The sequence below is a fragment of the Lissotriton vulgaris genome, chromosome 6 (genome assembly GCF_964263255.1).
Source record: "Lissotriton vulgaris chromosome 6, aLisVul1.2, whole genome shotgun sequence".
Classification (NCBI taxonomy): domain Eukaryota; kingdom Metazoa; phylum Chordata; class Amphibia; order Caudata; family Salamandridae; genus Lissotriton; species Lissotriton vulgaris.
The window spans coordinates 652,713,426-652,741,041 of NC_141694.1; the positions used below are offsets into that span (position 1 = coordinate 652,713,426).

A 27,616-nucleotide genomic window follows, 5' to 3' on the forward strand; every position below is an offset into this window, starting at 1 on the left:
AATAATAAAATTGTGTTGATAACTGTAAATAATAATTTTGAAAAGCCTTGTCATGTTTATGAAATGTCCAATATTAAACATGGCCGTTTTTACACCCACACCAATCTCTGTTGATGATTCTAATGTGGGTTGTCAGGTATCAGGAGGGAGCGTGGTGCATGCTGGGGGATCCGAGTCCTATACACGCACCGCCGTAGTGATTCGGATCAACACTTTAATCTGTCTTTCAGCGGTTCACATTACAGTTGCAAATTTGAAAGGCATACATTTAAATGCACAAAGTGTCATTCCCAGTTTTCTGCCTGCCATGTTGTTCATGGAAAATGTCCATAGTGGCCTTTTAACATTGCAGACTGCCTTGCAGCCAGCTTCAAAGGCCAAAATTTTAAACTGCCGTACATCTTGCTGCTGGTTCCATCTCCATTAAGATGGCGGGCAGACTGAGGTCCTCAATGTGTCATATGCAACCATATGTAAGGATCATAGAGTTAATATTCAATATTAATCAATATAACTAATATTATTCAAATAATAAAAAATGGAAAATGTAACCTAATTTAACAATTTGAACACGACAAATACATATTGCTGCGAGTAAGAACTGGTCAAACAATTCCATAATAGCAAAGCATATGTCAATTTTTAACATTATTAAACAGGATTTCCATATTATTATATTTTTTAAATGCTATTTGCAATATTTGTAAAGCTTTACATTAAAAAAAATATCAAAAACCAGTAGTAGGTAACAAGCTAAAAAACAATCTGTAGACGCAATGGCTTAACCGAATTTCAAAACAAGGACAAAAAATGTTAAACTACAACCTGATGAACACATTAAATCCACAGCGATTTTCATTCTAAAATCTTCCATAATTTGTGGATTTAGGGAAATGTCTGCTAGTGACTGCTGACTCAGGTAGTGATCTGCAAACTAAGAAGACATATGAAATTTATACTATCATAAGTAATTCTAGAGTACAATGTTAATTGTATGAAAATTATCATATTTAAAAATATTGTGGGTAACTAAATAATTGTGTTAATATGATTTTGTTTGGAAAAACTGCCAATAGCTCATTAGAGTTCTACCAAACTACATCAGTGCTCTTAATCTAGACTGCGTTGTTACAATACTAGTGGTCTGGTTGAAAGACAAGCGGGAATACTGCTCAGACTCCAATGGGCTCTTTGACATTGTATGTGCGGTGGTGAGCGTTTAAATCTTTGAAACTTTGAGCATACCGCCTTGCAAAAACATTCTGATTACGTTTCTGGAATTCGCCAACTCTTTGACATTGATCAGCCCACAATTAATGGGAAATTGAAAATTTACTTTTGTGAACAATAGAAGGACTGGATCTCCCCCAGGCCCACCGCATTGTGAATTTCGAGGGCACATGCGGTGGCCCAAAGACATCACATGCAACATGTAGCAAGGCACCGCTACATCCACGCCAGATAGAAAAAACACCATCAAGCCTGTCAAGTAAATGACACGCTTACTTAATTTAACTGCTGCTCACAATCCAATCGGTCAAGTTTTTTTCATTTTGCAGCCTACTTAAAAATGACAAGAGAACAAATACTTTCAATGTTATTTCGGGGAAAAAAAACTTTAGGCAACATTCACAAATGTAAATTTACACTTTTGTCAATGTTTACTTTTTCTTCCAAACAAGTGATTTAATATTAAATTTACGACAGCAGAAACACGGGATAAAGAACTCCGAACATATAAAGATATGCCGTTTTTTTCATGTGCACAGCTCTACATTCCTTCAGCCACCACCCAAGTTACCTTTAAATTCTGCGTTTAATATTATGCACATTCTGTTGGGATCATAAAAACAAGTTACAATTGAAAATATTCAGGGTCAAACAACCAAATCATACTTCTATTTATGCAATGTTGAAGGTGTTAATGTCATTTAAAACGTCATCTTAAAAGGCATCAATGTGTTTTAACATGAAACCTTTTTGTAATCTTTTCAGTCTTCTTCTCCCACAATATTTTGCTTACTTAAAACCCAACTTACTATTAAAGATAATTACTGAGTAAAATCATTTATATCACAGAAAGAATTTTTTTTGTAAAAATTTAACACAACTCTTTGTATATACTGTTTGGGAAAATAAATTACCATCATGCAGAAAACACCGCAATTGTAAGTGTCTTTCTGCTTGGGAGTAGATTGTTTCACCAATTCCCATAAATGTTCATCTGGACGCTTCACAGCCTTAAGGAATGCCCTTTGGAGACATATGAATCGATATTTTAAAAATTACCGCTGGCCTATCTTACTAAATGAATAATAAACCAGTAAAAACCATTGTTTCAAATAATGATACAATTTTTAAAAAAAGTCAATTTTTGGTAGTTATTATGTTAGCAATCTTCAGACTGGATAAAAACATAATATAAAGATTATTCTGAAAAGGTACCTCCAATTATTCAAGAATTTTTTGTAGCTCTGAAGATTGGCTGTTAGAGAATCATACACTACAATTTTCTTTGTTAGAGGTTTCAATATCTGTGGAAATTAAGTACATTTCATGTGAAAAACACCATTAGCAAAACAAAGATAATAAAGACATGTAAGTTGGACTTTTAAAAATCTGTTTCTACCAATAGAGTTTTTGACAAATCTTTTGAATTAATTTCATTACAAAAATTGAAATTGACAACGATATTATCACGCAAGTCGCCATGCACAGCTTCAAAATATTCCTTCTGTCTAATCCTGCAATTAATATTAAATGTTTCAATATTTAATTTTTAAAATTAATTTTTAAATGATATCAATAGTGGTGTAATGCCGGTACACTAAAAAACAGTAATGAAACTATTTTTTTTGGGGATATACAAGATTCTACTACGGCATCAGCCCAACTGTTTTGGAAGGGTTAGGTGTTGGAGCACTCCTTAATTGTGCATTTAATGATACATCCCACAAAAATTTTACATGTCAGAATGTATGGTTCAAACATGTTGCATCTAAAGCATGACAGGGTTTGTTATAGCCAGTTTTTATTTGTTAAAACCATAATGAGGAAAGGTCACAGTATATAAACTAATGAATGTTTATCTTACCATGACGGACAAATGGACTACTTATGCTTTCTGTTCTTAAGTCTCAAGTTCTATCATGCATAAATGTAGAACAGAACAACCCGACTTTAGGAGTCAAAGGCCTGCTAACAATCAATCAATCAATCAAATACATTTGTAGAGAGCCCTACTCACCCGCTAGGGTCTCAAGGCCCTGGGAGGGAGGGGAGTAGCTACTGCTCGAACAGCCAGGTCTTGAGTTGTTCCCTGAAGGATAGATGGTCCTGGGTCAGCCGTAGAGGGGTGGGGAGGGAGTTCCATGTCTTTGCTGCCAGGTAGGAGAAGGATCTTCCTCCGTCGGTGGCTTTGTGAATTCGTTGGACTGTGGCGAGAGCGAGGCTGGCGGATCGGAGCTGGCGGGTGGGTGTGTAGAATGTGAGGCGGCTGTTGAGGTATTTGGGGCACATGTCGTGCGGGGCCTTGTGTGCGTGGGTAAGGAGTGCGAACGTAATCCACTTGCTGATGGGGAGCCAGTGAAGGTCTTTCAGATTGGCAGAGATGTGGCTGTGATGAGGGATGTCCAGAATGAGTCGTGCAGAAGTGTTCTGTATGCGCTGGAGTCTTTTCTGGAGTTTGTATGTGGTTCCAGCGTAGAGGGTGTCCCAGTAGTCCAGTTGGCTGGTAACGAGGGCCTGGGTGACCGTCTTCCTGGTATTGGTGGATCCACCGGAAGATCTTTCGGAGCATGCGTAGGGTGTTGAAACAGGATGAGGCCCCGTATCAGGGTGCGGTGGCATACGGTGTCGAAGGCTGCTGAGTGGTCCAGAAGGATGATGGCAGCTATTTCCCCGTTGTAGAGCAGGGACCTGATTTTGTCGGTAGCTGCGACAAGTGTGGTCTCGGGCTGTGGTGTGCTCGGAAGCCGGACTGCGAGGGGTCGAGGGATCTTAGTCTCAAGGAAGGCGGAGAGTTGCTTGTTGGCGGTCTTCTCAATTACTTTTGCAGGCAAAGTGAGGAGCGAGATGGGGAGGAAGTTCTCGAGGAACATTGGGGTCCGCGGTGGGTTTCTTCAGGAGGGCGCTGACCTTGGCATGTTTCCAGCTCTCCGGGAAGGTGGCGGATGCGAGGAGCTGTTAATGATGTCCCGGAGTTGTGGTGCGATGATGGAGTCTTCTTTGTTGAAGATGTGGTGTGTACAGGGGACGGTTGGGGATGGTGTTCATCATGTGGGTGGTGTCTTTGGTGCTGACCGAGGTCCAGGTGCTGAGGGTGGTGGTGGGGGGCGCTGGTTCGGTGGCTGGGTGCGTGGTCTGTTCACCGAAACTGATGTGTATGTAAGCGATCTTGCGGTGAAAGAACGAGGCGAGTGAGTCGCAGAGGTCTTGCGAGGGTGTGATGTCGTTGTTGCAGGCGCTGGGCTTGAAGAGCTCTTTAACGATGCTCAAAAGTTCCTTGCTGTTGTGGGTGTTGTTGTCCAGTCGTTATTGAATGTTGTCCCTTTGGTGTTGCTGATCAGCTGGTGGTGTTTGCGGGTGGCGTTCTTGAGGGCTGTCATGTTTTCTGTTGTCTGGTCGCGGCGCCAGGCTTTCTCGAGGGCATGTTTTCTTTGAATATTTGAGGTTCGTTGGTGAACCACGAGGTTTTCTTGCTGCCAGGTATGCTGGTAGGGTTCTTCAGTGGTGCGGGTTCGGAGGCAGGTGAATTTGCAGTCTAGGCAGGTGAATGGTCTATTGGTGCGTATCAGGGTGGCTTGGTGGCAGGCGGGGTTCCGGCCGGCATTGAGTGCGTGGAGGGTGGCGTCGTCGTAAGTCCGTCGGGTGGGCTGGCATCGTCGAGGGCCAGGGGTCTTGGCGCTGTGTGCGGTCCAGGCGTGGATGGGCTTGCCGCTGTGCGCGTCCGCTGCGCTTACACACGGCTTGCTCCATAAGAGGCTAAGTGGGAGGGAGGAGCAGCTGTGAGGAAGGAGCAGCTGGGAGGCGGGAGCGTGGCGGCCAATGGGCGGGGGAAGGGATTATAGTATGAAAAACGGGTGGGGGAGCAGTGGCAGGGGGGACAAAGGGAAACCAAAAACCACAAAATACAGCGACAGAAAAAGCAGCACAATTATGATAACAACAATACCAGCGTTATGGCTGATTTTAACATTTTAAGCATGTTGAACTTAGGAATAGAGAAACATTTATCTTCCGTAACTGTTGCTTGCATGAGCTTATACATGCTATAATTGCAGGTTTCTTAACGATATTGTAGAGTTTTCTTAAAGGCTGGCATATCACATGCTTCAAAAATTTTATAAACCCACAGGTTGACTATGCGCTGGGTACTTTGGTTCTATTTCATGTTTTAAGTTTACATTTGTACCACAGTAGCCACTCTTAAGTGTATATAAGTACTCACCTTGTCAAATCGGTGGACGTAGCACAGACTCTTACTTTTTAAATAGCTGGAAATCAATTACAACTGTCATAAGTACTTAATAAGACCAGCAAAGAGTCGGTGTGACCCTGGAAGCAGATTCTACTTCCCTACAAGGACTCTATTACAATTACAAAACCTCTTTAATTTGTCGTCAATAAAGTAAAAAACTCTGGCGCTTAAATAATAGAACAATATGTTGCACTTACTAAAAGAATCCAATGACCTCCAGTATTCGTTGGACACAGAACAGTTTCCTTAGTCTCATAATCTACCTGCACATAATAAAATATTGTAATGAATAACTTAGCTTGTCTCTTGAATTAGATACTTAGTATACCAAGATTATTTTAAAGCGTTTCATTTTTCAAAAATGTTATTCTTCAAGGAAAACTTATATGTTTTTATGTCAAGGACATAGGTTCAAAGCATGCAGACATGTTAAATGCTGCCTATTTTCAAAAAAATTTAAATTTCCTATTTCCATTCCTCATAGACACTCCTTAAACACATGAATGCTGCAGAGATTCCTCCTCTGTGCTGCAGATCCATGAATCCTATTGTTCATGACGAGCTCAGCTCGTCATGAGCACACAAGCAGTGTACAGCATGACGAGCTGAGCTTCTCATGAGCATGGAAGGTTTTAATAACTACAATTCCAAATTTTACACCATAAAACTGTGAAAATGTCCAATAAAAAATTGCTATATTTACCCGAAACACAGACGAACGATATTGCCCCATGAATATAGATGATGAAACTGTTGCAGAAAGTGCCAAACACTAAAGTTTAAATAAAATGACACCATTAAACATATAAATACAAAATGCTTTGTAATTAGTGTGATTATTCTAAATAGGTGAAACTATACGTACATTGGGCCTTGACAGACATAAAGTGGCAAGGTACGCGTCGATTACCTAAGAAATATATTTAGAATAAAATTACAAACAATAGTCCACAAGTGATTTGTTTCAAGCAGATTTGCTAAAGGTTATCAGTGCTGGTGTAGCATCCACCACACCAGCGGCACAGCCAGTACAGTCAAAGGAAAATACGTGTGTGGCGAGAGGAAAACAAATGGTGCTTACAGGGACACTTGAACATTCTTCAAATTTGGATGCAGACAAGGGGGTGAAAATGTGTTCAATGATACCGGCAGGCGCATTTGTTCATAAACAGAATTTAATTTTCAGTCATAGCAGTGCAGGAAACGTTTGTAGTTAATTCTCAATATGTTTTTTTTTAAAATAACTATTAGTTTTGGAAGAGTAAACATCCGGGTAATTACGCGATGATTGCAAGAAAACAAATCAATTTTAAACATGCAGGTAACAGTGGCGGGTATGGCCAGTGGCGCACATTAGAGCACCAACTGCCATTGCATTACTTTAAATGTTAATTAAGCCATTAATTTAAGCAGTTATCTTTAGAGCATTTGTATTTTATGTTTTTATTACCATAAAATGTAAGGTAGTGATAAAACCAAATTAAGTGTAGTAATATTTGAGACAACCAAAAAACATACATTAACTTCTGTATTGCAAGTTCACTTTTTTATTCAATTTAATTCTTTTTTCAGTATCTCTTTTTTGGCGAATACTCATTTAAATAAACCAATTAATTATTAATTAAATGCCATTTAAGTTATGCTTATGAGTACTTAATAGACATTTATACATTATGGAAACATTTATAATTGTTTGTAAGCATTCTTTACGTATGTATCATCAAAAACACATGTTATCCATAAACACAAAAAGGAATTTGTACAGTTTTTTGAAAAAGTTTATATTTATTAACAAAATTACACACAAAAAACAAATATCAAAAGAAATTCACATTTAAACTCGTTATGAGGCTCAATTGATATTATCTTATTTCAAACATATATTGGCTAGATATTGTTTAATTTTGTTTAAAAGGATAACTAATTGTTTGTTAATTTTCTTTTGACATGCACTATGTATAAATGATATAGAGACCAACCTCATCGACTATCCATTGGGCCGATTTTAGTGAATGAAATGACATATCATACAAATTAAATTTTGAGACTATTGCTTCCAAACGTCCAGTTAATGGCTTACGCCACACAGCTAAAACTTTTTCAACCTCTTTAGATGCATGTTTTTTTAACTCTGTGGATACATAAGCGAAAAACATTATTTCAAAACTATTTCCAAGAATCAAACACTACATTGAATACTTTAAGTAAAATAAAAAAAGTAACCAACATGATATATATTAAATTTAATGTGTATGAAGTTATCTAGAGTACAACTATTGTTAACCTAAAAAAATGGCTTTATATTATTCAAACATTATTACAATGTGGGGTTTAAATTCACCAACCCCTTGTTGGCGGCTGCTTCAACAACATGGTAGGCTTTCAATGTGACCGCATAGTCAAAATGTAGGCGGTTCGAGGCTAAAAGTAGTGGGTCAAGATGATTACTTGCCGACATTAAGACACACAAAATGGTGTTTCATTATTCGTCATTATGAGTTTTTTTTAAAAAAGATAATCTGTGATGGTCTTTCAGAGGTTTCTTTGTTGTTTGAAAGACAACATTATTTATGGAGGCAAGCAGGTTCACTTTCCAATGTAACTAATCGCATTTTTCAACATATTCTCCCGCCCCTTAGTTCAGAGATGTTGTTTAAGTTTTAAATTTATTCTTTTTAGACAGAGCTGCGTGTAGTTTCAGCTTTCAGCAACAAATCACATTAAAAAATTAACGTTTGCAAAAGGAACAGTGGACAAGCACATCCTAATTGCAGGCTTCCATCAGCTGACCTTGGGGTGGTTGGTTGCACAAATTTAGCAATTTTATTTTGATTAAAATCCAGCAGCACTTTTATGAAACAAGAAAATAAATTACCTTAATTATTATATAGACCTTTTGAAAAGAAAAATGGACATCATCTAATCTATTATAATATTGTAATTTAAATTCAACATTAATTTAAGAAGATAACATACAAACAAGATAAGTGGCCAAGCTAAAATTAAAAACAGGTGGTTTTCTTTATAACACAAACACCGTAATTGGACTTTAAGATTACAGCGGACAACTATGATATACGTTATTTACCTGATTCTTTAGTAGCGCAAATTACACAATTTGGGAATTGAAATGGAGGTGCGCCTACACATGCTGTTGCCATGACCCAGTAACAACACTTGGGGGGCCTTCAGGATGGTGGGTGGACTTAGTCTGCCCGCCATCCTATCGGTGTTTGGGACCGCATGCTATAAGGGAGGGGGTCCGTGGGGGGGAATAGGATGTGCCAGCCACTGTGGCGGGCGCATACTGCATTTTTAGCATTTACATTAACAAAGCAGCAGACACCGCACGGTGCCTGCCGCTTTGTTAATGCAAATGCAGGGGGGTACCACAGGTACCCCCCTTGTGCACCACCCACCTGTCCTTCACAACTGGGATCTCATGGGGCCCCCAAAGTGAAGCCCTCATGGCTTTCCATGGCGTTATCGCCCCAGAAAGGAATCTGTTTTGGCCAATGCTAATATTGGCTGGCCGAGTGTAATAGACACCGCCACCATATTAAATGTTTTCCGCCCCGGCGGCAGGGCGACCGAAGCACAAAAGCAGCACTCTTTCCGTCCGCCGCGGTCCCTCCCGCCATACACATATGTCATTGGTTATTTAGGTGGGGATGGCGGGCGGATTGCACCCCCGATAGGCTGGCGGTGGCGGTGGCTACTGCCAGCCTGGCGGGTGCAATCCGCCTGCCATCCTAATGGACACATAAGACAGTCCAGATATAGAATGTCCGTTGAAAAAGGCCACTATATCATGCTTCCAAGGCCAAAAGTGTGCACTTTGGAGAAGCAATGGAGCCCATCCTCAAGTTATGTCACCCTCTTTCACCTGGGTGGGGCCAGCCAAGCGGTGCTCGAGAGGGATCGGCCTGCAATTAACAATATGCCTCCGAATGGCCACTCAGGGGCATGTACTGGGCTGATTGAGTGAACAGGCAACGGGAAGCTATATTTCTACTGCAGGATATCTGCAGAAATTTCTTAGAGGTTCATGTTTTCTATGCTTAGGGATATGTCTAAATGTTTTTGTTCAGAAGATGGCACTATATATGTTGTGTAGAGGGTCTTGCATGATTGTCGAATCTTCTGCGGCTCTAACTCTACTATACACTGGTACAATGTACAAGTGATCCTAAGGTGCATTTTGTTACAATCAAATTAACACTTGAGTACATCAATGTAAACTCCAATTTTTTATATGCCCTCCACCCCCCCCCACCTTAACTGGCAAATTCGAAGTCCAAAGCCCTCCCCCAGGCACAGTGATATATTGTGGTAGAATATAACCCTTTTGAAGAACACCCTAGAGATGCCCATGTTAAAACACCCTCAATTAATACACTTTATTGTATACAACTTACAGATTTTGCTATGCAACGCCTGGCGCACATGATAAGCCATAAAACTACATTTTTCACACACATGAGATGTACACTATATCCATTCTCAAATTGACTTCATCTTCATGCCTGGCACATATTATAGAACAGTTACTGAGCTCCAGATGGTGGCACCAGGAGTATAAGATCACTGTACACTCCTCCTTCAGTTTATTAACCCAAATGCAGTGGAGTGGTGTGGCTCACTGGTTAGAGGCGGCAGACCCCGGATCAGAGGACGGCCCGGGACCATAGTTCAATTTCTGACGCGGCAGGGTCGTGTTCCAGGGTAATTGGACTCGATAATTGTCACCTCGGTGCCTACTCTACCCAGGGATCTAACTCGGCAACTCTGGGCATTAGCTTGCCTCATCTCCAAAACGGACCCCCACATACGCCGGGGATGCCTGGTTTCACCTTGGAGATAGCCAGTAGGGACCATTTCACAGGGAAAGCCAGGATGGGTTCCCCAGCGGTCTATTGCGCAGATATACTCCTTCGGGAGTCGATTTGAGCACGTTAGAAACCCACAATTAATCAATTAATGGGAGTTCTACATCATACTTGAGTGCTGAATGGCAAGTTACTTCAGGAACAATAGCAGAGCTATGCTTATTCACGAACAACTGAACCACTCGTTTTGAGCTAATGAGTCCACAGTTCGACTTTATTTTATGCATTGGGCTCAAAAACCGACAGATGTAAAAAGAGAAAAGAATTTCTCCCAAATGGAGGCCACTACAATCATCCTGTACCTGGATATGGCAATTCAGGGACAGTTTGGAGGAGCCACTGAAGATCCAAGTACTATATAAAGTGAAGACCATATCTCAAAATTATACAAAAATGATAAGTAAAAGAAAATTGCAAATGGTTAATGCCTGTAGTGTTAATAATGGAAAGTTGGACCTTTCCTGTCTAGTCACCCACTTGCCCTGTGTATCATTTGTGAAAAGAATTTCTACAACACAAATATTGACTTTTTGCTAATATTAGGACATAAATATTGTTGCCAAAAATAATGAATTCCTACATTTGTAATTGATATTTTATAACGTAATAAGTTATTACATTGTTAAAAAACTGAAGGCTTAGAATTTCAAGTTGAAGATGTGAATCAGTATGGAAATTTTTTAGAGGTCTAATTTAATATTCCACTTGAAATAAAACCAAATTTTAAACCAAGCAAAATATCAACCACATTACTATATTTAATTTAAATTAAAATAAATATATAATAAGGGTGGCGCAGCTTGAATCCGAGTAATATGTTGGCTGCCTCGAGGAGCTCCAGGACAACCAAGAGGTTCCCCATCAATAAGTTCATAAATCCGCACAATAACTAACACCACGACTAAAGTTGAAAAAAAGAAGACCTTTTGGGAACAGGATGATTGCCATTGGAGGCACGATTCTTAAAGCAACTCTTCCTGATAGATACGAACATTGTGAGGCCTGCCCACACATCTGCAGCGGTGGCCTAGAGTAGAGAATAACACAGAGTAGAAGCGCCTTGACTGCGGCGTTGGTGGCTAGAACCACAGGCGACGTGTTTAGTGCCTTCTGGAGGCCGGACATAGAGGGGCAAGACACAGCAGCCTAGAGAATTATCCCGAGTACGGTGCTGGCCCTGGCCTCTTTCACCAACAATCCATCGAAGGAGCAGTGGCATCAGAGATCTCGCACCTAGGACACCAATGTGGCCGACCCACCGCCATCTATAAACAGAGGGACCTTGGGCTAGCAGTTGGGGCTCAATTGTTTAACACATGTCGTGCGGCTCATTAAAAGACACAGAAGCAAGACTGAGGCCGCCACAGATCCAGTGAGCATGGGTATAAGCCGGGCCTGTGTGCAGCACACATCCACGGTGTCTCACAAGCTCCCAGACAAAAGTACTGTGCCTACTACTCCTCGAAATTACCAGTAAACTGGATAGAAAAGCTCAGCCTAGGCGAGATTTCTCATGGATAAGACGACCCCGGCTGGCCCATACAAAGTTATAACTGCGACTCTTGTGTTGGGAGAATGTAGATAACAACCACCTTCCTGTACTATCTCCACACACGTCTCCTTGGGATCAACAAGTGGTTCAAAGGCATATGTTAGGATCAGGCATACTGGATGGAGCAAGAAAAGATTGTCTTCTAACAGACCGAAGAGCTTTGCTCTATGGGGCTCAATTCACCACACTCCACCACACAGACCTCCTTATGTGGGACCCTGGGCTGGGAAACAATCAATGTTAAAATAGAATTACAATGCAGATGCCCTTCTTGGAAAGGTACACTGCCTATTCAACATAGTGCAACTATTATGGAGTGGAACCTACAAGTACATTCATTGCCCAGCGTTTTAAAGTATTCCAGTTGAATAGTTGTGCTTTATTCCTAATCCAAGAACTATTGCTTTGTTTGATTGATATGCCGTTTGGAGGAAAAAGTTTAAAGGGATGCATTGATGGCTACCAAAGTTCTAAATATATATGCAATGCCACAAATAATTCAAATTTATCAGGTAGTTTGCACACATCTTACCCCCAGGCGCAAATATGTCCACGTTGAGAGGTGTAACCATTTGACCATACTCTCAAAATACGGTCATGTTTGACGAACAAAAAATATTGTATGTGGTTAAAGTAAGCACGAGATTGTGCTTGGTTGTTCCGCATACTTGTATTTCAATTCTTGGGGGGATGATGGTGGTTTTGATGGATGCTTCACGTACTGACTGTTTCTTCTATGGACAGCTATCTTAGTGTCCGCAAGAAACTTTGATGCAGCCTGGAAGGGCTCGGCATCTCCACATGTCTAAAATTTTTGTAAAGAGGTGGACTGGTGCTCCATTCAGATGAAATCTGTCTATGAGTCAAGAGGCTATCCAGATTAATGTCAGTGGATAAGGAACAGAAAATTGCACTTGAAAGATTGAGTCTCCATAGACGAGGGGGGGAGGCTCGAGGGGAAATGTAGACATTTCTTGTAAATTGGCCAGTGTGTTAGGAACTGAATAAATCTTTTAAAATATCTAATATTTAACATCATAAATAGTTAAATACAGTTTTTGTAAAGTGCAAAAAAGCTAGCCTTAGGTATAGTGTCTCTGGGGGTCATTGTGAGGGTTAAGAAAGCTGATCATTGTCACATGGAGCTGGGCTGACCATCAACACAGGTTCCAGTAAGCGATCCGTGAGATGCATAATCAAACTTGATTTGAAAGTTCCCCGATGCAAAACCGCTACCTTGAATATGTATTTTAACTACATTTCTGAATGGCCCCAAAAAATTTTTTTCTCCCAATAATCAAATCTTAACTTAGTATGATATATAATTAGTAATGTATAGAAATTATAACCAACAAGCTTGAGAAAACAACTTTAAAACTTGGCTTTTGAATTTTTGTCAAACAATGCAAAGTACTGAATTTAAATCTTATTATTTTATAAATTAAACTCACCCGCAATCATTATACTTGGTTTTATTTCTTCTAAATCCTCATTTTCGTCGGAAAGAGTGTCAATTGGATTTGATTCCTGAGTAATCATGGTTTCTGGAAAGTAAATTTGTTATTTGGACAAAGATACTAACAAAGATATACATTTTATCATACAGTGCGACTCATTTACCAAATACTAACCATAAAAAGAGAGCTTTCTTTCCGTTAATAACAACTCAGTATATAAAAAAAGCCTTGATCTTTCAAACCCAAATCATCATTTCTTACAATCAATTTTATTTTTCAAAAATCAATTATGTAATCTAATCTAATTTGAAAAAAATGTTTTTTTTTAGAAACTTAATTTAGCGAGGTCTTGGCTAACTTACTATCTTATTAACAAGTATGGTGCACTTTGCTCAGGGTGATGGTATATAATTTGAAATCGTTTGCAAATTATTTACATTGAAATACAAAAAACATACCTTTCATTGATTTGCTGCTGTCGCTCGAGTTGTACGGCCTCAACATGTCCACATTGTGTGTTGTACGCAAAGCAATTTTGCAAGCATTAAGCAACCGTACACGTTTCCCTTTAATTTCTGAAATTGTATATGGTCCAGTAAATTTATGTTCCAAGACACCTCCTTTCCTTGTACTCTGCCTGGAATTTTTCAGTAGAACTAACTGTCCTTGTGTAAATGTACAAGGCTTATATTTTTGTGTAACTCGCTTTTTAAATTTTTCTTTTTGTTTTTCCTGTGCGAGCTCAATTATTTGTTTGGTCTTCTTCTGCAAATCTGCTCTTTCTTTTTCCTTTTGGTCAATGATGTCCGGATATTCGTCTTCCGTTGGTAGTATAAATTCAAGCTATTAAAGGAAAGATTACACTCAAAGGCTATTTTACATTGTAATCATGATGTATGAACGATTTTGAAGAATTTATCACTAACTTAAGACTTGAATAATCTACATCCGGCAAATTAAGCATCTACATACAAAATGAAATACTTGCATGTAAAAAAATTGAAATCAAACCTATATGCTAATGATTGTTTTCTAAAACCATATTATTGTAATGCACAAATGAAATTGTTAAATATTCATGAATAGTTGTGAAAACATTTACATTAACAAGCAAGTACCTATAACTATGAACAAGATACCAACAGATTTAAACAAAGATAGCGGAAATAACTCATAAATATTTTTTGAATAGATTAAATATTATTATTCATCAAAACAAAATCATTTATTCATACCAGATCATCTGTAACCTCACTTGGAAACCTGGCTTCACGGCCATACATTAGTTTAAATGGGGAAACTTTAGTTGTGGAATGCGGCTTCGATCTTAATGCAAACAAGGCATGGTCCAAAAACAAATCCCAATCGTTTTGATGTTCGTTGACATATTTAGACAATGTGCTGAAAAATAAAAAAACCACAAAGAATAATTGTAATGGACACTATCTAAAGGTATTAACTTAAGTTTTCCCTAAATTACATTTCACAATCATTAATGTAATGTAATATTGAAGGTTTGTATTTCATTTACAAAATGTTTTTAATCAAGGTCGGTGTTTAGTTGCTGGTCGTACTCTTGTCGAACATGCACCAATGATGATTTATGATAGAGTGACAAGGAGCCGCAGTCCTGCTGCCATCATTAAAATCTGTCAGACTTTAACAGCAATCACAAAGACTGTTTTATAGAAAGTGCTTCTGGTTGAAAATTGAGACACTATACAGTAAAATACATCTTCACACGTTCTTGTATCTTGAGTGCAACACAGTTCATTGACGTTGGTGCCCCCGGGACCCAATGTGATTGGACAAGAGGCAAGGTGACATCATATGGATGAAGTAAGGTACAGTCTGATAGTCTTTTCATAGGGAGTGAAAATCAATGAAATTAAATGATGGAAACAGACAGAGCAATTTCATATGCAATTTTCATGCTATTCGTTCACAATCAATATTGATATTGCCTTTTAGACTTGTGCTTTGATTGTTTTTTTTAAACACATGCAGTCTTATTTTTTTGTAAGCCATTGCGAATTCTACCCATATATACTGGCGATAGTAAAAACTATGAGTATAAAGAAATAATTCTTAAAAATTTTACCTTTTTATGTTAGCATTAGTACGTTCATCTAACCCATTTGTCTGTGGGTGATATGGTGCACTCACTGAGCGTCGTATGTTTAATATTTTTGATAACTCTGAATTAAGCTGAAAGTAAAATATAAATATATATTTGATTTCCAAATATTTGAATTAGCCATATAATGTCTGAAGCAATTCCATAGAAATTATTTGTATTTTAGAAAGAAGTGTTACACAACTTTGAAAGCAAAAGTAGAGAAACAGGTCAAGACATGTAATTAAGAAAAATTTTTAACATCCAATTTTGTAAATAAATATGTAAACAGCAATATAACAAGAAACTTACCTTTTTGCTTTTATTTGTTTTGGATTTTAACCTTTCGGTTTAATTAAGGAAACAAGCATGTTATACTTTAAATGTAAAAAATAGCAAAGGATAGTTAATAAGAAACCAACAATAATTATTATCAATTCAAGTAAAATTTGCTTAACATTTATGAATGATTAGCAATTGATAGGCACCTTGTATTTTCATACAGTTGCAAAGCTTTTTGACACATAAGGTGGAATAATGCAATTATAATTTATCAATTTAAAAATTATTAAGTAAAATTGACATTTTCAAAAATTACAATTTTACTTCACCTATTTTGACCTTTTGTGGCATTCATAATCAATGCACCAGATAACTTTCATTCAAGACATTTAAACTGTACAAATTTTAAATGAAGTAGTCAAAAATACCTTATTATTAATCCTTTTTTTTGGGAAAAAATGTCCTATGCATATGTAAGACAAATTTTGTTAAATTTAAAATTGCTTAATGTGTTTTAACAGTTTGCATAGTATACTCACTCCATTTACAAATTCACGCCCTTGGTCTGAATGAACCCTTTTTGGACTTCCATGGCGTAAGTAAATTGTAAGTAGTTTTGAAGCGACCTCGGCTGCACTCTTTGATTTCAGTGGAAACGCCTCCACCCATTTCGAAAAATAATCAGTGGCCGTGAGAATGTATTTGTATCCGGTAGGGGTGGTGGGTAAGGGTCCCATCAAATCCACTCCTATCAGTTCCCAAACTTCTTCAACCTGGTAATTTAAACATTTTAAAACATTTTAAATAAAAGAAATGTTTTCTTTTTTATTGAAAACATTTCAAAGTTTATCTGAAGTATTAATCCTTTAAAGTAGACAATCAAAATCTTAGCATCAGAACGGTATACTTTCCAATTTAAAAAATAAGGGATATACTACATCTACTACATACTTTAATTGGTTTCAACTCTGGACAAATCTTGAGTGCAGGTTGTTCTTTTTGACAGGTATCACATTCCTTTATCTAACAAACAAATAAAAGGCGTGAAATTACCAATGCACTTGTGGTCACTCAAAAGACACAGTACCACTACAAATTAGTATAAAGTCCTATAAAAAATTAACATGTTGTTGCTATAATTATGAAACCCTCCAAATTCTAGTGCCAGTCTCTCTTGTTTTGGACGACTTCATTTACTAAAACCAGTACAACAAATTCATTTGTTAAAGAGATTGTTTTGAAATTAAGGTTGCTCAAAAGTCAAGTACTTCAAATTACAATTTGAGGCAGTACTGTACACTCAATATGCATTTACATTACTCAATATGTATTACATTCATGGATGTGTCAACAAACCCTTATTTTCAAGAAAAAAAATCAATAGTATTTTATATATTTTTCATTTGAAAATTAATTAAATGTTAATGGGTTATGAAACGTAATTATAGTAAACATTTTGATTTTAAAATAGTAAGTTGGTAATGAATATAAAATTCAAAACTCACCCATTGTTCAATATCAACTGACATATTGGGCCAATAAAATCTGCTGGAAATACTTTTCTTTGTTTTGTTTATCCCACTATGGCCTCCAATCAGCGAAGAATGAAATTCAAAAAAAATGTCTTTTGAAGCTTCAGCACCAACTACAACTTTTGTGTTTTTTCCCTTACCATTGTAGAACAAACTTCCTTCTATTTTTAAAATAATGTACAAAGCACAATGTTAGTTTACATGTAAAATATAAAACAAATAACACTTTTTATAGAGTATCTGTACATAACATTAAAAATATGTATAATAAAATGAATAATTGATGTGAAAGGAGATTCTCATTATCCTTACTTCGAAAACGGTTCTTTGTTAGAATGCACTGTTATACAAGCAATTGACACAATGTAGCTGTCTTTAAGCAAAAAAATAATAATAACTTCTTAACAAACAGCTCCATAGGGTATGATTACAATAGAGCTGATTACAATGCAACACTAAGCAAATCCAACCAAGGGTCGGAGCATTGATGGACACATCTTAATTGGCTGGTCGGTCTAATTGAAGACCTCCTCCTTACGATGTAGGAAGTTTTGAACTAAAGATAAAGGTTATTTTTGCTTGCTTGAAACGGGCTTTTAGAATATGTGGACCAATAGTAATTCTGCATGTAATTTAAAAGTTCAGGCATTTAAGCTCATTAATTTGAAAAAATAAAATGCAAATTTCTTTTTGTATTATTATTTTTTTTGTTCCTGAAATGTGTTTGTCGGTCAATGGGTTACATATGATGCACCAAGAGCTGGCAGCCACAGGGTGCAGATATGTAGTGTCCTTTAACACAAAACAAGTCCCAATTTAGCAAAATGCAAGGCGATCAGAAAGTGTTACTTGGCATTGTAATGGCCCCCTAGAGACCAACAAGCATATATGTTTTGAACCATCGACCAAGTCTGTGCAAGGTGGAATTTATCGAGCTGAACATCTAAATAAGGTCAATCATATTAGTTTTAAAAAAAAGTTTATATTATATTAATACATAAGAAAAACATTAGCCTCGTGTGAACTTTAATAGACATCATTGTTGAGGCATTAGTTCTCGTACGTTTAACTGAAAAAATTACGATCATCTATAAATTCGGATCACATGGATTGTGGTAATTCTACTTCACTTTCCCTCCTTGGGGGTGTACATATGTCGCCAAGATAACTATTCCGTGCTCCCCATACCTTCCACGATTTCTAAAGGACAACCCCTGGCTACACCAGTGTAATGCCTCAGCACATATGGTAATCCGGGGTGGTTGAGTTGGTCCCCACAGCTGAGCAATGTTTCACTTCGCAACCATGTATGGCAATGTCACCCATTGTTTCAAATATCGATTCAAATATGTGTGTTACCATACATTCAACAGACGCTTACGGGCCGCCAGTCGTATCCCCTCCCCCAAAAACTCTTTAAGTTTGTCATGTATTGCCGCCAAGTCAGGCATGTATATCTTCACAGTGCCACACAATATGCATACAAGTGTCGAGCTCTCCACAGCTAGTCCTGCAATCACCGCTCATCGCCCATCCCATGTGTACTAGCCCAGGTCCCGTGATATATGACTGATGTAAAATCTTAAGCTGCACCACTACGAGTCTCAGCTGAATTGTGACCACTTTCGGGGGAAAAGAGGCACTATACCCTGTCCTCATCGGCCAACTCAAGTGCATCTGCTACCCACGCTGTCCTACTACTTCACAAGGCATAATCCATATTATTTAAAAGCTTCCTATAGATCAAGGAGCTAGTCTTCTCTGGCACGTGACCATTGGGCACACAGTGTCCGTAAGAGGAGAAGCCTCCAGAAACTCTGCTCCTCCGGGCACGTGAGGAAGGACAGCGTGTCTAACCGCCCTGTACTGAAAGTGATCCGCAGCATTCAAACTGTATTGCTTCTGTAAACATTCAAACGTCAACACAGCGTCTTTGCCCCATATATCCTTAATGTGGATGATTCTGATAAAGTCCCACTTAGCAAATCCTTTAGTCTGCCCCAAGTTCCAAAGCTTCTATGAACAGAATAGTTGGGTTGGCCCAGGTCAATTTTCCCTCCCATCCTAGAATTTTGGTAGCCGCGTGCCAAACATGCAGAGCATGTGCTGTCGGGCCTACCAATGTGAATCTCCCGGATCTGGCATATGAGGCTTTAAGAATGTCAACACCTGGTGCCTGCCCAAGATCCATAGCGTAGCCTGGGTCCCCGGGGGGTCCGTAGAGCATGTGGTTAACAGCTGCAAGGTGTGAGGCACAATAATATTTCATCAAGTGTGGTAGACCTATGCCCCCATCGAACCACAGGAGAGTTAATTTGTTAAAGGCTATACATGGCCTACTGTCCAAGACTAGCTGTTGCTGAAGTGTCTCAAACTCTTTCAAATAGGACAGTGGAACAGGATAGATTTTGTTTTTGAGCATTAATAGGAACCGTGGTAAGGCCAGAATCTTAAATAATACCGCTTCCCCAAGCGAAAAGAGAGAGATGATTCGACATCCTTACAAAATCGATTCAAGGTGGGCTTCAGATTATTAGCGTAACTCATCTTTGGGTCTAGGTACACATATATACCAAGGTAGGTGAATCCCACCAGCTCAACCTTTTTGGGACACGATTGCGGAATCACAGGCGGAGCTCCTGACAACGTAAACAATGCCGACTTTGACCACTTAATGGCAAAACCGGAATATGTGCCAAATATAGTCAGGACATTGAAAAAATTACTTAAGGAAGCTCTGGAGTTGGTGAGGTATAACTGGATGTCATACGCATACTGTAAAATGTTATCCTCCCAGTCAGGCGTCCACCGCAAGCCACGTATTGACCAGTCCCACCTGACCCAGGCCGCGAGAGGCTCCAGCGCTAGCGCAAAGAGGAGCGGGGACAGCGGACAACACTGTTGTGTTACTCTATCAAGGGAAAAATCTGCAGAATTACAATTCGTGAGTACCACCCTGGCGAAGGGAGTGGAATAGATTAATCTCACCAATCCGATAAACCCCGGCACAAAGCCTAATTTGGCCATGACATCTGGCTCCAATACCTGTGGGGAGCCGCCGAAGATCCCAAGTAGTCTTCATAGATTCAGGGCTTTGTTTTGACATGGCATAAAGACGGATTGGTCAGGATATATCATGGTTGTTATGACCTTGACCATCCTGGTGTCAAGCAGTTTTGAGAAAATCTTCGGATCAGCATTGAGAAGAGAAATGGGCATATATGAGGAAGGAGCAGTCTTAATCTTACCTGTCTTGTGAATGACCACTATATTCGCCACTCGCTGATCATATGGAAGCTGTCCTAACTCCCTACTTTCAAGAAACATTGAACGACTAAATGGAAGGATGTTATGGGCATTTAATTTGTACAGCTCTATCGGGATCCCATTTAGACCCATTGCCTTCCAAGATTTTATGCCTCTGATCACATGTGCAACTTCAGCATCTGTGAAAGAGGAGTGTGGATAATTCATATTGTCTTGTGAAAGACTCTCCATGCCAATATCCTTGAAAAGTTCACCATTGTCAGCTTCCGTGAATCCCCCAACCGAGGCATACACTTCCTGTAAATAGACAGAAAATGCTTCCACCACTGGCTGCAGGTCAGTGAACCTATCAGAGCATGGCCTCTCTATCTCCGGGACTAACATAGAGGCCCACTCCCCACGTTCCAACAAAGCCATCAGCTTGCCGGCCTTGTCCCTATGTTCATAAACACGACTTTGCAGGGCAAGATCATGGGAAATTGCTCACTCCAAGGAGAGGTTTTGATATTCCTCTTGTTGTAACTTCAGCGAGTGTTGAGCGCCCGTTTCAGCAGATCTAGCTACACGCTTCTCTAACATTATCACTGCCGCCTACATACCTGGTCAGTTCAGACTGGCGTTACATTTTGTAACCTGCAACTAAGCAAAGGACCTCACCCCTCTGGAACCACTTTGTACGCCTCCCACAACAACTGTGCCGAATGAACCGTGCCTACGTTTTCTAGGAAATAACGCTATGAAATCAAGAGTATCTCCTTACTAGAGGACTGGTCTTTTAGGTGCCACGCCTCGATAGGAGGTACTCTTTCCACCTCTGGCTGCCCTACCTCAACACTTAACCACACCGGAGAATGGTCTGAAATGCCTCTGCAGAGGTATCATCCTTATTCAATTTTTCCCGGAAAAGCAGTCGGTACGAGTATGTAGTCTAACCTGGACATACTATTATGTGCAGCAGAAACAAGAATAAAATATTTCAGATGCAAATTGCATAATCTGCAAATATCTGCCAACCCAATTGTTTTAAGCAAATCATGAAGCCACCTCTGCACTGCAGGGATAGCCCGTGGCGGATAGCGATCTAACCACCCATCAAGTACAGCATTCAAATATCACCCCAGCACCAATATCCCAACTGGTAGTGTCAGGAACACGCCACTTAAATCTCTAAAAGTATCGGACTGGAGGCCGGGTGGTACATAGATGGACAGAAAAGTAACCGCCAGTCTGGAAAAGAAAATTGAACTCTTGAGTGTGCGTGCTTATACGTATTTTGAGGACTCACCGAGGGGAGGGCTCGAGGATGGGTTGTGACTACCTGGTCATCTGTTCATTGGGCGCATAGTGCCGCGGCACGCCATGGATAATGGCCGGGGCCTACCCTGGCTTGTGACATTGCCGCCAAATTGCTGCGATGTCATAGGCTAATGCTGAAGGGGGGTGGTGGTGTGGGATCGGGGTGCTGGGCTTATGGGGCTGCCTAATCCCCCACGGGTGGGGGGTGGCCCTGAGGGGAAGGTTCATCGTTTGAGGGAATAGTTGGGATCCATTGGTATGGTTGGCCTTGGGCGCTCTGTTTTGGGCCTGAGGTTCCCCATGCCACGACAGATGCTTCAGAGTTCCGTGGAGCGTAGGGGTGGGGGGTGGGCTACAGGGGTTGGTATGTTGGGGAGGGGGTGTTGGGGGAAGGTAGGGAGGGGATCTGGGGTGGTCAGGAGGGTTTGCACGTGATTCCTAATGCCGTACCATTACTTGAGGGGAGTGTCTGGACTGGGTGCTGTGGTCCTCTGGGTCATTTCCAACTTGACTATGGTTGATTTACCGCCTTTGGGACTCCCTAGGGAGTCTATGAGAATATTAAGCTGGAATGTCAGGGGGATGGTGGACAAAATTAAGAGGGGAGCCGTCTTACGATGGGGTAAGCGGAAGGCTGCAGATGTTTTGATGTTGCAAGAGACGCACATGATGGGGACAAAGGTGCTAAGCCTGCAGAGGGTTACCAACAGGTATTTCATGCCGAGTTCTCCAGGGGTTCGAGGGGAGTTGCTATTCTGGTTCACCGCAGACTGGCCTACATTCATGAGCGACAATGGCTGGACCCGCAGGGCCGCTACGTTTTAATTAAGGGTATGATTGGTGCTGAACCAGTGGTTTTTTGGAGTGTGTATGCTCCACCCCCGCTGCAGTGGTCCCTGGCTGAGCGGCTGTTTGAAGTGTGGGCGAACGTCCCGGAATCCCTGGCTGTGCTGGGAGGTTACTGGAACGATGTCATGGTTGTCTGCATGGACCGTAAGAGGCTGCAAGGCACGGTGGTGGCGGCTGTCCATACCAGACTGAGTGCGGTGGTTCAAGGACTGGGCTGGGTGGATGTCTGAAGACATATGCATGCCACGGTGAGAGAATATACGTATGTATCTGCTGTGCATGGCTCCTTTTCTCGACTGGATTATATTTTCATGCCGGGAGCATTGCTTGACAGAGTAAGAGAAGCCAAAATTTTGCCTAGGGGACTGTCCGACCATTCTCCTGTCGCAGTACAGATAGAGTTACATAGGAAGCGTCAGCCGTTCCGATGGAGGATGTCCTCTTGGCATCTTCAACAGGCAGACTATGTTCAACACATGCGCGGCGCGATTGCCCGTTACTGGCAGGAGAATCTGGTCGGGGATGTCGACACAGCGTCGGTCTGGGAGGCTATGAAGCCTACACTGAGAGGCGTAGACATAGCGTTGTGAGCGCCCGCCCGTCGTCGGGAGGCTATTGCGGCGGCGGCGCAGGTTGAACGCCTAGAACAGCGGTGTGAGAGAGAGGGGGACAGGGTGGCGGTTCGGTTGGTCCTGCAGGCACAACAGTCTTACGCATCTATTTTGATGGACGAGGCTGGGCAGGCATGGCTGGCCACGCGCAGCAGGGTGTATCAGTGGGGAGCTAAGTCCCGTACTATGCTCCATAGGTTATGTCAACACGTCATGCAACAAGTTACATTGCCGGGTGTCACGGACGGGGAAGGAGTTTCTATTACGGACCCAGCTGCTCTGGTGGCAAGTTTTGCCCACTATTACGCAGACAAATATGCTCAACGGGACTGCCTCCCGCCTGATGCAATTGACAAATTTATTGCGGATATCCCCCCCCCCCCCCCCCCGGGCTGTTTCCGATGACACAAGGAAATCCCTGGACCTTCCCCTCACAGCAGAGGAGCTGGGTGAGGCTTTGGGGCAACTCAACACGGGGAAGGCGCCTGGACCAAGTGGCTTTCCCTGTGAATTTTATAAAAAGTTTCATCTTCAATTGGGGTCCCATTATAGGGAAGGGCTGGAGTTGGCGAGGGAACGGGGTTGCATGCCAGCAGACTGGCGCCACGCCGAAGTTGTGGTCTTTCAGAAGCCCGGTAGGCCCCAGGACTGTCACGAATCGTATCGCCCCATATCCCTACTCAACTTTGAGGCCAAATTACTGGCAAAAGCACTGGCTAATCGCCTCCTCCCATACGTGGCTGACCTGGTACATCCGGATCAAGCGGGCTTCATGCCGCATAGGGCGACAAGGCACAACATCAGGCGAGGGCAGACGGCCATCGACGCCATAAGGGCTTCTGGGGAGCGGGCGGCCTTCTTGCTAGCGGACATAGATAGGGCATTCGACTCGGTCAGCTGGACCTACCTATTTGCCCTCCTACCACGCCTTAACCTAGGCAAGGTGTTTATTTCCTATGTCAAACTACTGTACACTGATTTAACTGCTTTTGTGCGGGTGTCCGGGGCGATCTTGGAGAGATTCTCGGTTAGCCGGGGGACCCGGCAACGGTGCCCATTGTCCCCTTACCTCTTTGCGTTGGCCATGGAGCCCCTGGCTTCTTGGGTGCGTATTGATGCACAGCTCTGCGGCTTTGTGTGGAATGGGGAACTCTCCAATAGAATTGCACTCTATGCGGATAATGTCCTCTTCTTTCTTACAGACCTCAACCGGTCCGGCCCCCGTATCTTGGAGATTATGCGCATATTCGGCAAGGTGTCGGGGCTCTTCCTCAATCCACGTAAGTCCACCATTTGGGTACTGGGCGGGGTTCCTGTGTCTACCCCTGGGCGTCGGCATTACAGGTGGCAGCTGGGGGACTGAAATATCTGGGAGTCTTCCTGTCCGAGTCCGCCGACATAGCGTGTGAACGCAACGTGTTGCCGGTGTGGGAGAAGGTTCAAGCAGACATCAAGACGTGGTCCCGGATGCCTCTTACAATCTTTGTAAGGTCTGAGATTTTCAAAATGGTCGCACTCCCGCGCATGTGTTACCAATTACAGAACAACACACATAAGATAGACCGACAGTGGTTTCGTCGGGCCAACTCAGTGCTGGACCACTTTCAATGGGCAGGGGGCGCAGTCCAGAGTGGCACTGCGAGCATGCTTCCTGTCCACTTACTGTGGAGGGCTGGCCACATTGGATCTCTTATCCTACTATCAGGCCTCCCACCTATTAGTTCTTAACGAATGGTGGTACGGAGATAGAGGAGACCCTGCATATGCCCTCGAGCGCTCGTTGATGGGCGACACCACGCTCCACAGACTACTGTATTCGGCCAGGCTGCGGAAAGAATAGCCTTGAGCCACACAAGTGGTCTTCATGATATGGCGCCAGGCGCTGCGCCGCATGGGATGGTGGGGTAAATTGACAGCGGAGACCCCATTGTGGAAGAACGGACTACTTCCCGCTTTGTCCTCGTTACCAGGATTTGGGGGCTGGGATTCCATTGGAATCTCTTCCCTTGGACATGTTCTGACTGGGACTACACTTAAATCCTTCCAGGACCTTAGCTCGGAATTTCATATGCCCAAATCTCAATTCTTTAAATACTTACAATTCCGCCACGTGCTTGCTCCAAGCTTGGCCGGCCTGGAGCAACTGCCGGAATTCAGTCCAGTGGAAGCCAAAATCTTTATTGGAGACCTGGGAGACAAGAAGGTGTCCCGAATTTATCAAACTCTAGTCAATCATTGCTCCGCTTCTTTGCTCCCGCTCAAGGACTCCTGGGAAAAAGATGTTGGCCCCCTAGATGAGGACGATTGGAGGGAGGCCTTGGAGTCCCCACGTGGGACTGCAATCGCAGTACGTCTCCGATTGATCCAGTTTAAATATCTGCACAGGGCATACTATACCCGGGAGAGATTGTGGAGGGCGGGCCTGATTGCATCCCCAGAGTGCCTGCATTGTGGGACTGAGAGAGGTACGCTGTTGCACACGGTGTGGTCTTGTGTTGGTCTGACCAGGTTCTGGAACGGGGTTTGGAGCTGTCTGTCGGAGGTGCTGGGGTGGGATCTCCCCCGGTTGCGCTTCAGCACGTTTTGGAGAATGTAGGCTGGAATATCTACAAACGTCACCTTCTGCTGTTGGGTCTGGAGGTGGCTAAGCGGGACCTGGCGAGGGCTTGGAAGAGTGGCCAGGCTCCTCCACTGGGGGCCTGGAAGGCAGGTCTTGAATACTTTATGGGATTGGAGCGACCCGTGTTTGAGGCCAGAGGATGCCCACGGAAACACTTTAAAATCTGGAAACGGTGGGAAGGTTACAGGGGTTTGAATCTGGAGCCTCCGGCTGTCCCGGACGATGGCTTGCCTGCAGTAGAGGACCTCCAGGCCTAGAGTGACACTCGATGATTGCTGTTATATGATCAATTGATGGAGCTGTTGTGATCACGTGCATTGGGTTAGGGTGGGTTTAAGGATGGGTAGATGGGACACTGGGTAGTTGGGGTGGTTGGGGGTGGTAGGGGTGCTTTTTCCCTTTTCTTTTTCTTTTTTCCCTTCAATTGATTGGGTTGTATGAATATTGAAATGTGCTTTGCTACTTGACAGTGCCTTCCTGATTGTGGAAAACTGTAATTATCCCTTGCCTAATTAATTAATAAAACCTGTTCCGAAAAAAAAAATTACCTTGTATGGAGTATTTTTTAGAAAGTTTACGTAAGCCCTCCTTCTGGATTTTCGTGAAACCTTGAGGATAAACATTACTGCGCAGATAATCGAGAAGCTCTTTGTATCTTTTGACATCCATTACTACCTAAAGAAATTTGAAAAAGTAAAAGTAAGAATAACATCATAGATAGCAGTAAACTATTTTTCACTAATCACATTGGTATCAACTACACATACCTTTGTGGACTTTGTTTCAAACCAAACGGTATCGAAAAAAAAATTCAAAATGGATCCTCATTTTTAGATTGGCAAGCACACCCGTAGATGACAAACAAATGTAAAAAAAACGTTAACCTGCACCTTTTCCTAACTCTCATTGTAATAGATTTTTCACTGATTTTAGCACGGCATGTCAATACAGCAAAGTGCCAGTAAAAACGTATGCAAAGTAAGCCTTTAAATGCAACTCAACGAGACTTCAAGTGAACATCATGGATTTTCAAATGCAATCCCTAACTTTAATTTTTTGAAAACACGCAGGTTTTAGTTTTTTCTTTACATTAGTGCTCTAAACTCTAGTTGACAAGCTAGAGAGGCCCTACATTGAAGTTGACAAGTGTGAGACAGGTAATACTATTGATTTTCTAAACTAAATGAAGAAGCCCAGCATGGAGTACACCATAATTAATATTATTTGAACATAATGATAGGGATAAAACATGAAAAGTAAACTAAGGGTATCTGATATAACATATAGCATAGACACCTACATTATCAACTTTCTGCCTTGAGACCTTCATTTGTAACCAAGATTTAGGGATGACTTTAATGAGTATTACTGAGTAGGAAGAGGTAACTTACCAAACCAATCATGATTACTTCTTCGGCCAAAATATGGACACCTCCAACATCAAGGCAGTGTCACAAATGTTAACACCCGTTGCGAGAAAAAAAAACAAGCTTTTGTACCAGTACCAAAAATACCAGGATACATGTGCATACATTTTTAGTGGTTTGAACCACCATCCTTCAGCTCTGCCCTCAAACAATCACTTTGACACGAAAAGGAAGGACATTGAAGAGTAAGGTGTAGATAACAATGATTTGCAGCACTGAAAGAAAGATGTTAAGGATGT

General features: G+C 41.5%; 2 protein-coding genes across 2 annotated transcripts in view; one reads left to right on the forward strand and one right to left on the reverse strand.

Moving 5' to 3' along the window:
• The window catches only part of GABRR2 (gamma-aminobutyric acid type A receptor subunit rho2), a 441,060-nt gene that overhangs the window by 283,946 nt on the left and 129,498 nt on the right, over window positions 1-27,616 (forward strand). The gene's annotated exons all lie outside the window — the stretch shown is intronic.
• On the reverse strand, window positions 782-27,353 carry LOC147707820 (uncharacterized). The gene is made up of 13 exons (XM_086925097.1): window positions 27,342-27,353; window positions 26,499-26,625; window positions 20,556-20,753; window positions 19,427-19,545; window positions 16,727-16,798; window positions 13,836-14,220; window positions 13,372-13,464; window positions 7,459-7,610; window positions 6,183-6,251; window positions 5,677-5,742; window positions 2,446-2,534; window positions 2,145-2,253; window positions 782-934 (listed from the first exon to the last, which is right to left on the reverse strand). Exons 1-13 carry the CDS (start codon window positions 27,351-27,353, stop codon window positions 782-784), a joined length of 1,644 nt encoding a protein of 547 aa, XP_086781223.1.

Coding starts and splice junctions, on each gene's coding strand:
- LOC147707820 (XM_086925097.1), bottom strand. Junction 20,754..26,498: donor TAAAAAATACTCCATACAAG/GTAATTTTTTTT, acceptor CCTCTTTCACAG/ATGCTGAAGTTGCACATGTG. Junction 14,221..16,726: donor CAGAGTTGAAACCAATTAAA/GTATGTAGTAGA, acceptor TTCCTTTAATAG/CTTGAATTTATACTACCAAC.